Source organism: Nymphaea colorata, chromosome 1 (assembly GCF_008831285.2).
Source record: "Nymphaea colorata isolate Beijing-Zhang1983 chromosome 1, ASM883128v2, whole genome shotgun sequence".
NCBI lineage: Eukaryota > Viridiplantae > Streptophyta > Magnoliopsida > Nymphaeales > Nymphaeaceae > Nymphaea > Nymphaea colorata.
Window position 1 is genome coordinate 7,555,477 of NC_045138.2, and position 11,783 is coordinate 7,567,259.

Consider the following 11,783-nt stretch of genomic DNA (forward strand, 5'->3'; position numbering starts at 1 on the left):
TTTCATTTTTGGTGATTTTTCTTCTTTTTTGGTTTTATTTGATTTTCTCGTAAATATCGCTAGATTTGCGAAAATATCACGATATCTCTGACTCTAAGTTTTCAAGTAGTAAACTATCAACTTTACGTTTTTGTGTAAACCATGATTGTGCAGAACAACATGCAAAAGCAGGTACAACAGAAAAATTATTCTAACACTAACAACAATGAATGAAGTAAAAATGAATTTGGACAAACATCTGGATTTTATCCGTCTCATTCTCTTCCCCAAAAATAAATGGTGATGTAAGAGTATCGCCAATGGGATGAGTAGTCCATTTATATGCCAAAAAACAGACTTTGTTGTTGTAAGCAATGAAAATTATTAAATTCCATCCAAACATACTATAGACAAAAGTGCAAAAAATTTCCACATCAAAAAACAAAGAAGAAATGCTAGGAAAATCAGGTTAGTAAAAGAAAGTTTCACCAAATGCACGAAGAAAAGACAAAACGATAGATGATGGTTATCTTAATCTAGGTGAAGTAACAATCAGTTAGAGCTACAGAAACTCTCTTCACACGTGGAACACATTTAGCCTAGGAACTCACTAAAATATTTTCCATGTTTTCGAAGCCAAACAGATATTAATAACAAAGCCGATAAAAACAAATTTTACTATTGAACACATATACCATGCTGTTAACAGGTTGCTGTTTTACCCCATGAAAAAGGTATGCAGCATACACTTGTGATATTTAAAAAAAAAAATCTTAAATAAAAAGCCCAAAATCGGCATAAATACTGTTCAAGTGTACTCTTCATAATAGACCACAGACCACAGAAATGAATCATCTAATCGAGAAATTGCACTGGAGCACCTAAAACGCTGGCGGCATGCTTAACACATGTAAGTCAGACGGGAACTGGGGAATAAAAACCTGTCCTTGGGAGGGGGACAACAGCTGGAAACAACTGTCAATACCTCGTAGGCTAAGTAGCAAAAGGAGGAATCCACCCGAGGAGGGGCTCTCATCTGATTAGCTAATTGGTGAGGCAATAGTTTACCAAGGCCATGATCTATAGCTTGTCCGAGAGGATATAAACCTGTATGCAGGTGGCAAATTCAACCAATTTGGCAAAACTAGAAGCAGGTACAGGTCAACAAGATTTATTGATGTGCGCCTCACGATTACTAATCTAGTGATGATGTGAAAAATTAATTTAATAGACATTCAATTCATTTGAGTTTCTTTGGGTGGATGTATCCTTTTGCAAACAAGAAACCCCAGTTGACTTCGTGCAGAAATGAATAATTTAGTGGATCAGACACATTAAGAAGACAATATTAAGTTACTAACCAGGATGAAACTCAAGTATGCACCTCTCACAAACAACTCGGAGAACACACTGAGAAAAGAATAGTTCACGTAAGCTTTTACCTTTGTCTGGACCATTCCAATTCGCTGTGATCTGAACCCAATGATTGTTTTGTCAAGATCAACGGCTGACATGTAACCAGTCAGTTGGATTGTGTGAAGGATGGTACAAAATGCACGGTCCTTCCTATACTAGCACAGGGTAAATAAGTCAAATGAAAAAAGGCTTAGTGTATGCAAGTAACTGATAGCACCTAGATAAAAACCAGCATCTTCCAGTTATGACGCAAATTAAACCTGCAATGCACAACCAAAGGACCCAGCTCTCCAGGAAGATGATAACGAACAGCTCGAGTATCAACAGGCTCTCCATGATTAGGCCAATGAGGATACTGCAAATACAGTACAGGAAGCGGCGCAGCATTTGACTGCAAAGAATGGAACAAAAGAAAGAAACAGGCTACATGTCCTTACCAAACAAGTTATCTTACACATCAACAAATTCACAGTGCAGAATTTTGCATGAGCATATGCGGAGGCCTGATGTGTTTACTTTGCATTAGTTATTCAAATCGAAAATAAAATCAGATTCATAGTAAAGGAATGAGATACCAAACAAGCTGTCCACATGACTACCGAGAAAAAAATAATAGTTAGACAAGTACTAAATAAATGAATAGTTAACTCAAAAAACAAGACAATGAAAAATAATTGTAGGACACTTAAAACTTGAACAATCTTTGACGGGAAACAGTAATATAGGAAAGAGACAGAAGTCTCTCACCTTTCATTATATAAATAGCAAATCTTTAGTGCTACTCAAAGAGTGACATATTCCTTTTCAGAAAACACTCACTAATATAAGATCATCTCACACTCACACAACAAACAAATGTATGCAGAACACTAGATAAAGACTATCACCAATCCTGACTTTCTTGGTCTATTACCCTTCTCTGAATAAATGTGATTTAGTAAGAAGTGATGAGAGAGAGACAAAGAAGTCAGTTGTTAGAATTGTGAAACATCGGGTCTAATTTAACCATATATATAAAATGGAGAAGCTGCACCCAGTGCCTACACTCATTTGAAATAACTCGCTCCCCTTGTTCCCCTTGCCTCTCACCTCTTGATTATTGACCTCCATGTAGCGCAACACTAAGGAAGTAACACATATCTTCATATGCTTTGTGGTGACACAAATCTTCCCAAATTGCCTAGAACCTTCCTCAGGATGGAAATAGTCACCACACTTCACCACCTGCAAAACAAAAGTAGTTAAAACAACAAAAGATCAACCATCCAGACTCTCAATAACAAAACCACAAGTATCTTAATCACCCCTAAAAGGAACATTTATTTTTCACATTCTTAGAAGGAACATTTTCTCTCTCTACATATGAAGGTTGATCAGGATAATATTTTCACATCCAAGGTAAATTGTAGCTTAAGTTTCTAGACACTTTCCGCGATGGTCATGATGCATTAAGCATTAAAAAAAAAAATCTACAATATCAATGAAACTGAAACCAACTCTTATCGGTTATTAGGACACAAAATGAAGTACCTTGTAATTATCAACCAGTCAGTGAGCATAACAACCACAGGGGCATGGCACTGGATTACCATTTCCCAGAAATCCTCAACAGTTTCTGGTAAAGGACCTTGTGTAGCTATAAAGCAAGAAAGGTTCCCACCAGATGCAGGCTGCATGGCAAGTCATAGAAGTCAAAAGAAATAGGCAGATCAAAAGTCATATTGCATTGAGAGGAACAATATACTCTGAGCTAGATTTAACTGGTACAATGCTAGCCAAAGAGAAGAAATATATAAACATATACCCTGATGAAGCTTGCATTGATATATCCATTTCCCATCAACTTGTTATCGTTACTTGAGTCAAGAACAACTCTTGAATCATCAACTGGAACAAGCAAATGCCAGTCAATCAAAAGACATAGAAAGACAAAATCTAATGATACCCAGCCAAGGAAATTTGCTTTCTTGCTGGTTGCAAAAATGCTATAAGCCTATAATCTTCTCATGTTAAAACGTCTATATAACGGTTTTTTTCTGAATTGGCAATTTCAAGAGCAACCTTGCATGTCCTCTGCATCGCACTCTTTCTCAACCTGCTAGCCTATAAACGGACATCATCAGAAGAAAGTAGGTAAATTATTCACTATTGAAACCTTTACGAAAGAAATATAGGATCTCCTTCCAGCCATTTATCCAATCATCAAACACTTTTCCTACAGAATGTCAGTCCAAGACAGAAAAACATGCATGATCTGTATGAAAAGATAAACACATGTGAGAAGCAAAGAACTAAGATACCAATGGTTGTCACAATTTTAGAACCTAAATCACATGGATGGGAGTACAAGTGCGGATTCAGGTACAGCAGTATGGCTTCAGACATCGCAAATTTGACAATATGGATGCAGAGTATAGTTTGAGGCTAAGTCACATGGGGTACCTGGGAAACAGTGGACTACCAGTATGGCAATGTAACCATACATGGGTATGGGGACACACCTGGGTATGATTTATTCATTAACTATTTGCATTTTTATCTTTTGTGCAAATTATGCTATGTTCTTGTATTCCTGAGCTACATATGAACTATGAAAATAGCATAATTTGAGATACAAACGTAATTTTGTTTATGTCGTGACTTGTAAAAGACATTAAGCCACATAAATCTTCTAATAGTAGCTTCATCAGCATCTTCAGCAGCTTCATTTTGCAGATGACTATATTGCTGGTTCAAGTGGTATTATATATTGTTTAGCAACTTATGGTCAATCTGACACGGTTACCTCCATTTGGGTGAGGTACCAGTGGCTACACATGTATGGGTATCTGTACACTCCTAGAAATCGTCAGACCTATGTTGGGTTTGGTCTACACACCCATGGCCATATTTGTCTTTTTTTGGACTTGGTCAAAACTGTCCAACCCCATTCTTGTCTACTAAATAATTTTTTTTATCAAATAATTGTGTACATAAGATGAAAATGAAGAGTATACCACAGAAACTGAAGGGCTCTTCTTGTTCTCTGTAGTCAAGACTTTCCGGCAAGATTCTCCGATGACTTAGTTTAATAAAACATTATATATTGTTTTGTTTGTATTCAAAATCTTATATATATATATATATATATATATGTGTGTGTGTGTGTGAGAGGAAAGGGGTGTACAGGGATACATGAGGACATATATATCATAGTCACAAATAATATTTTTGAGTTTTAAGCGGTAAGGTTTTTTTTCAAGTATAATACGCAATCTTGAAAAAAAGAAAAAAAATATGGTAAATTTTAAAAACTTTTAAAAAATTAAAAATGATGAAAAAATAAAAGCGAGAAACTAATAACACAATTATCAAAAGATAAGTAGATTTACAACAAATAATCCATATTAAATGAAATGATACATACGTAGACTTGTTAGGTCACAAATTGAGTCTATCTATACAAACAACACATATATAAGCCTACCATATAGATTTCTTGCGTTTTCATAAAAACAGGTATTGCTACGACCATCGATTATCCTGTGCTTCCTTGACCGAAGGAGAGAGAGAGAAAGGGAAGAATTAGTTTTGATTGTTTTTATTAAAATATTAATTAATACATAGTTGTATCGGTCTATATAAACCGATTCAACCTCCTGTAAGCACAATTAATTTCTGGTCGACCGTATGCCGATACGATTATAATTTATAAATCGGCTAAAACGAGCCATTACACGTTGAAATTACTAGCATTGGTGGGAGCACCAAGGTTCTAACAGCCATGGCTCCGGAAGACCAACAGCCCTGCCGGCCGGCTTACTCACCGGTGCACTACGACCACATCGTACTGCACGGTGGCATCGCGGGTTTTGCTGTCGACCCAAAGCGTCCTGATTATGGCATAGCCGCGGGCCATCCGGAAGGCGCCGGTGCCGCTGATAACCGGTATCTCCCTCACCTTGCCAAGCACCGGGTTCCGGCCCATGATGCTGAGGGTGCTGCCGTTATACCTCCCATCCGTGAACACTACGTTCATGGCCATCAACAGCGCCAGAACCTGCTGCCCCTCCAACGCGTAGATCCCCTGGCACCTTCCCACCTGCTTTGACGTCATCTGCGGCCCCTCTGTCAAAAGGTTGTCCATCATCTGGACTTGGCCGAAGCCGGTGGAAGAATTAAGGGCGGAGGGGCTCTGCACAATGGTGACGCTGGTGGGGTGTTTGCCGCTCAGCACGTCGTGCCAGTAGAAGCGGAGGCGGGTCACCTTGTCTTTGCTCGGCAGCCTTGGCCTTGGTGATGGGCGACCGGGATACTTAGCAGCGGCAACGCTGGTGGTGGTGGTGATGAAGAGGAAGAGCGTGAAGAAGAGAAAGGACTTAGCAGGGAGGCTGCTGTCCATGGTGATGCTTGAGGGAGGAGGGGAGAGGAGAGGGGTTCCACCAGACTTGAGAGAGAGGGCGTCTTTGGTGTCTCCCATGGTTTTTATAGAAATATTTAAGAGAGAGAGAGAAACAGAGAGCCATATATATATATATATATATGGCTCTCTGTTTCCTGCTGCAGGATGTTCACCTAATGCCTGACATGACATACCATTCACAAATATAATTGAAGCTTCCTTCCTCCACATTTAAGAAAATGTGTTCGACCAACTAGATCGTTCTTTATTGATGATGATTACTTGTTTTGTTTTGGGGTAATGCACTTATTTTTTTCTAATACATGCATTGTTAAATTTATATAGTGATGGTAGACAGCAAAAGTATAATTGAAAAAGACAAAGACAGACTAGTGTGGGATGATGAGCAAGAACAATTTTTGTTTGATTGTTTATTAAAATAATCTCATATTCCTGACATGAAAGTTAATGGATGATTAAGAGATGTAGCTATGAAGCAACCTGAGATATTGATGATAAGAAAAAATATGGTGAAGAATATACAGTAAAAAAAATTAAAACAAATTAAACTGTGCTAAACCAACTGTTATAGGAGAAATTTTAATGCTAGTAGATTTGGAGGGGATGTAGACTATAAGATGGTCTTGACTCACAAGCATGTGTGGGATGAGCATGTAAAAAGACATCCAAATAAAAAAAATACATAAGGCTATCTACTTGAAAATTTTATGAGCATTCAATAAAAATATGAGATAAATCTATTGCGATGGATAACCATAGAAATGTATATTCAAATATACCAATATCATCAGCGGAAGTTTCACTCATTACTCTATTAGATGAGAAAGTATTTTAAGCAAATAATTTTGATGACCCCATGAGTAACTCATTAGGCGACCAACCTTCATCATCAAGGGGAACACGTAATAAAAGAAAGTCATCCAGGATGCTTCTATTTGTGATGTGATAAGTAGTCTAACTGAAGAAGTATGCTTTTAATGATGCTACTCCATATCATTTAACAAAACAAGCCAGTGACATTGTATTAGAGTTATTCAAAAATAGTGAAATTGATTCATCTACTTGTTTGAAAGTGATAGATTTGTGTCAAATTCACATCATGTGACTACACACCTTTGTTTTCTACCATAGTTGAAGACTGAGTGGTTGCATGAAAAAATTAAATGTCTGTGTACAATTTTGATTAAGCATCTATAGTGAGTAATTGAGTTAATATATTTATGCTAGTTCATTTTTTAGTATACTTCTTTACGTTGGTTGAGTTAATATGTTTTATTAATTTAGGTTATCATTAGCATGTTTTATGTAAGTTGACTTTATGGTAATTTTTTTATTCATTAAGTTTATGGATCATTTGTTATTGATTTCTTATGTGTAATACAAAAAATGGGAACTCGTGTGCAAGAAATGATTATTTTTCAAGTGGCAATAGTTGTTGTACTTATTTGCATGAGACAACCATGACATATGGTCATGCTCCATCGTAGGAGAAATGTTGGTCAACTATTTGTCTATGATTGTATTTATGATCACCCACGGTACTCTTATGATCTTCTGTGAATGGAACAAGAAACCTATATAAGATTCTGTGAGATATTTCGAGTTAGAAGATTACTAAATGATTCACGTCATATATCAATTGAAGAACAAATTGCAATGTTTTTGCTGACTATGGGGCATGATTCAGGAAATCAAAGAATTTAGTATGATTTTCAACATTTAGAAGACACAGTCAACATATATTTTAATTTGGTTTTACAAGAATTATGTTTCATTGCTCATGAATATATGGGGCAATGTGATGAAGGCACGCTTTTACTCATACTTTAAGGTATTTAAACATGCAAAGTTTAATTTGTTAACTAATGTTTTTTTACAATTAATATTTCTAATGATAGGATGGTTTGGAAGCAATAGATGGAACCAACATTCCTATGTACTTGTGAAGAGAGAATCAATGTCGTTGGATAAACAAAAAAAGGTTTTCAATAGTATAATGTCCTTGCTATTGTAGGCTTCGATATGCACTTTCATTATGTTCTTGGTGGTTGGGAAGGAACACAACATATGCTAAAGTGTTATATGGTGCATTTGATGATGAACATTATCCTTTACAATTACCTCAAGGTGAGTTTTGAATCTTAAATAAGTTATATGATTTATAATTGGTTATATGATTTATAATTTCTTATATGATAGTAATTTTGAAGTTTTAAAATTATTTTTGAAAGTTGGCAACGTGTATAGTGATTGTGGTTTTGTTTATGAATTGTTATTGACATTTTTATAAATATATTATAGTGAAATGGCAATTTATTCCGATGTTAGTTTATTGTCAATGTCAAGCTTATTTTTATATGTTTTTTCTTATTAGTGTATACTGTATTATCAATAATATTCACATAAATTGTTGTTGAAATGCAAGGACCAAGGTGAACAGGCAATGGACTAGCATTATTTTATGATTGTTGGTGGTTGTTTTGATTACATGTGAATCATCATCATTTTCAAGTGATGAACTTCATTGAAGAATATGACAGTTTTCTCTTTAGTCATATAACTATCGTGATATACATTTGGTTGTTTCTAGAAACTTGTATCTAAACATTTTTGTATGGTTTGTATCTAACAAATTGAAAGTTTACTCTTCAGTTATGTCTTTTTGTTATTTTTAATTAGATGATGTTTTCTTTTATAATATATAGATTTTATGTCATTTACAAGTGGAGAGAGAGAGAAAGAAAGAGAGAGAAAAGAAAAATGAGAAAAGACAAAAAAAATATTTTGTTGGTTAGTATATTTTAGGTTGTTTGCATTTGTAGAGATAGAAAGAGAGAGAGAGTACTTTTTGTTAGCTTTGATGTTTTTTTTACATATTTTATTAGTTTTTTATTATATATTGATTTTAAGTCTCTCATGTGTATAGAGAGAAAAAGCAAGACAGTGTTTGTCTTTTCAATATGTTTTCCAAAATATTTTCCTTTGTCTTTATATATATATATACGTATATATATATATATATAAAGATAGAAAAATGCAAAACATGTGTGGAACTTGTCCGTCTAATTATTTAAACAAACAGTGGGCAAGACAAGTTGAAAAAGTTTTGTCATTGTTATAAACAAACATTGAACAGAATTACACCTTATCAATATGGACAATGACTCTTCGTTCTTAGGACACTTGTTCTAAGGGCAAGTGTCTTAAAGAATAGTTGTTTTTTCAATCAAACGGTCTTTAAGGGAACATGCGTGGAACCATAAATTATATTGATATTTTTAAAAAATTTTAATTTGTTCTTTGAAAAATATTATTTTATAAATCTTGAAGATACTATGTGGCCTTTAAAAAAAATAATTTCTAGCTCTATCCTTCGAAGGAAAAAGAACTATGAAGGTGCCGATTATTTGTCATGGTTTGGTTCAATAGTAATGATATTGTTTTCCGAGACGTGCAGCTGGATATTAGGAAAATGAAGTTGGATAATTTATTTGATGTATCTTTATTGATGATCCATGGAAGGGCTCGCCCATACCAAGGGTTGAGTGTATGCTGGTTGTTGCCATGATGTATAATTTTGGCTTCCTTTTTAGTGTTTTGCTTGCCCAGTTGTAACCCCTAACAACCTGTAGGACATTTGAAATACCTCTCTTTCTTGGGGGATGTGATAACCAAACTCGCAATTCAAAACTTGGGGGATGCTATATTGATGATATTGAGAAATGTTGAGCTTGGGATTAGAGGTACCATTTTGAAAGTGGATTGGCTCTCCCTCTTCCCCATATTTCCTCTCTCTCTCTCTCTTGCTCACATGTTCACCATAATATAATATGCTCTCTCTCTCTTGGTACGTCAATAGGCAATAACATAATAAGCATATTTCTCTCATTCTTACACAAACAAATCTTTCTTAGGGTCTACTTTTGACCTATTAAAATAAACTAATAAAGGCTATAATTTAAATTTAACAAGTAAATAAAGTAACATTAACACAGGTTTCTATTGCTAACCGATTGGCTCTACATGCAAGGAGGTTGTCTCGTCGCCCAATATCGATGCAGTTCTGAACCCTTAGGGCAACTGAAAAAGGTTGTCTGGGGAGGGAGAGAGAAAAAGAGAAAAAAAGAAAAGGAAAGAAAGAAAGAAACAGAGACCTTCGTCCCTCATTTGGATGGCGGGATAACCTTCCCCTCACCCTAATAAATGCAAGTTATTTATTTTGATGATTTTAACAAATGCATATCAATTGCATTCGCTCCTCTGTCTACTCTATTGGATCAATCCCCTTTAAGCATCCAACCTCTATTAGCAACCTGTTCTTGTGTGAGTCCAAAGGTACTGATGCTTATAATAAACAAGAAGATGGCATTTCACAAATGCCCCGCCGAGACATGGCAAATAAAAATATACATTCCATAAATGCCCCTGCCTTATTTCCATGACAAAAATTCTATTTCACGTATCTCTCTAGCTTATTTTTGCACACCCACAATTATTTCAGAAAATTTTCTTGGGTCTTTATTTCTACGGATGCATATCATATGCAGCAACTCCTCTCTCTAATCTCCTCCATACAGGGGTGGAGGTAGGGGGTGATGGGCCATTGCCCCACCTCAGATTTTTAAAATTGTAACAAATTTAGTTTAACCTATATAAAAATTTTGAAGAATTATATTTTGACTTCTGTTAAAATTTTGAAGCTATAGTTCAGCGCCTTCAATGAAAAATTTCTGGTTCTGCCCCTGCCTCCACCTTCTTGACTTATTCGACCTCTAGTAGCGACCTACTCCTAGGCAACACTTCCTACTCTACTCTCCTTCATATTCGTATGGATATGTACGATTCCGATAAACAAATTGAAATGTTTGTACACCAGTTAGTGATGACATACATGTAAGTTAATGGGGTAGTTTGAGAAATTGAATATTTTGTGTGTGTTTCATCCGATTCAAAGGTTTGGGTAGATTCATAGACACCTAGTTCTAGCATTTAATGAATCTACTCCAAACTTTGATATAGATTCATGAAAAACTTACTTATTTTTCTAACAACCAAATTACCCCAAAAGGAATCACTGTTTAAAATTTGTCTTCAATATAACATCATGACTCTGTACCATTATACCATTGTATCTATAGTAATTGCATTGCGTCAAATTTTATACGATGGTGTTGGCTATTGGAGACTTGATTAGTCAATAGCAACTACATATCTGTAACGTTAAGCAAACCTTGTCTAAGAATCTATTGACCGTACTTGAACTATAGTAATTGCTCATTGTTAGTATTATTATCATGGAACACCACACTCACAGACTGTTGGAACTACCAAACGACTCCAAAAGGAATCACTGTTTAGCACTCACGTTCAATATCGACACTGTATTAACATTATACCATTGTATCAACTACACTGTTGTGCTCCAGTAATTCCATGACGTCAAATTCTAGAAGATGCTATTAGCTATTGGAGATTTGACTAGTCAATAGTAACTTCGTACGTGTAACTTTAAGCAAGCCTTGTCTAAAACATCTATTGGTCGTACTACTGCATGCAATTGCACAATGTTAGTATTAATATACTATAGTAATTGTACAACACCGGCGTTTAGGTAGAAATTGGTGGTTGTTATTATTATGATGTAATACGATATTTAGAAAACCAGTGTTGGACTTCTTTTATAATAAACTGCCTGCAGTTGGTCATCAATTCACCTGTCTCTATCTTACGATATTTAGGTAAATTGCAGTCTATGCATATGTCAATATAGTAGAAAAATGATGTTAAGGACATAAATGGCATGATGGTTGAAAGAACCTACCTCAAAAATACTCACAAAGTGATCCAACTACCCAACGACCCCTAAGTGACTATCTACTAATGGAATGAAAAAAGTTTCCTAGTTTTTCAAAACCAATATAAAAAATTTGTATGATAACTTGGATATAAAGATGTCAACGGATCAGATTCGAACGGGATACACTTT

The 11,783-nt window shown here is 35.3% G+C and overlaps 1 protein-coding gene across 1 annotated transcript; it reads right to left on the reverse strand.

The window, feature by feature from the left end:
- Positions 1-1,059: 1,059 nt before the first annotated feature.
- LOC116254680 (protein-tyrosine-phosphatase PTP1-like) lies at positions 1,060-5,491 on the reverse strand. The gene is made up of 8 exons (XM_050077771.1): positions 5,202-5,491; positions 3,838-3,896; positions 3,200-3,282; positions 2,985-3,065; positions 2,485-2,619; positions 1,656-1,786; positions 1,341-1,545; positions 1,060-1,086 (listed from the first exon to the last, which is right to left on the reverse strand). The coding sequence occupies exons 1-8, from the start codon at positions 5,489-5,491 to the stop codon at positions 1,060-1,062; spliced, it is 1,011 nt and encodes a 336-aa protein (XP_049933728.1).
- Between the last annotated feature and the right edge of the window lie 6,292 nt (positions 5,492-11,783).

Excerpts from the sequence above, each read along its gene's own strand:
- LOC116254680 (XM_050077771.1), bottom strand. The coding sequence starts at position 5,491 with ATGACGTCAAAGCAGGTGGGAAGGTGCCAGGGGATCTACGCGTTGGAG. Across the intron at positions 3,283-3,837 it reads GGTAGTCCACTGTTTCCCAG|TTGATGATTCAAGAGTTGTT; the intron begins GTACCCCATGTG and ends TGCTTGTTCCAG. Across the intron at positions 1,087-1,340 it reads CATACTTGAGTTTCATCCTG|GTTTATATCCTCTCGGACAA; the intron begins GTTAGTAACTTA and ends ACCTGCATACAG.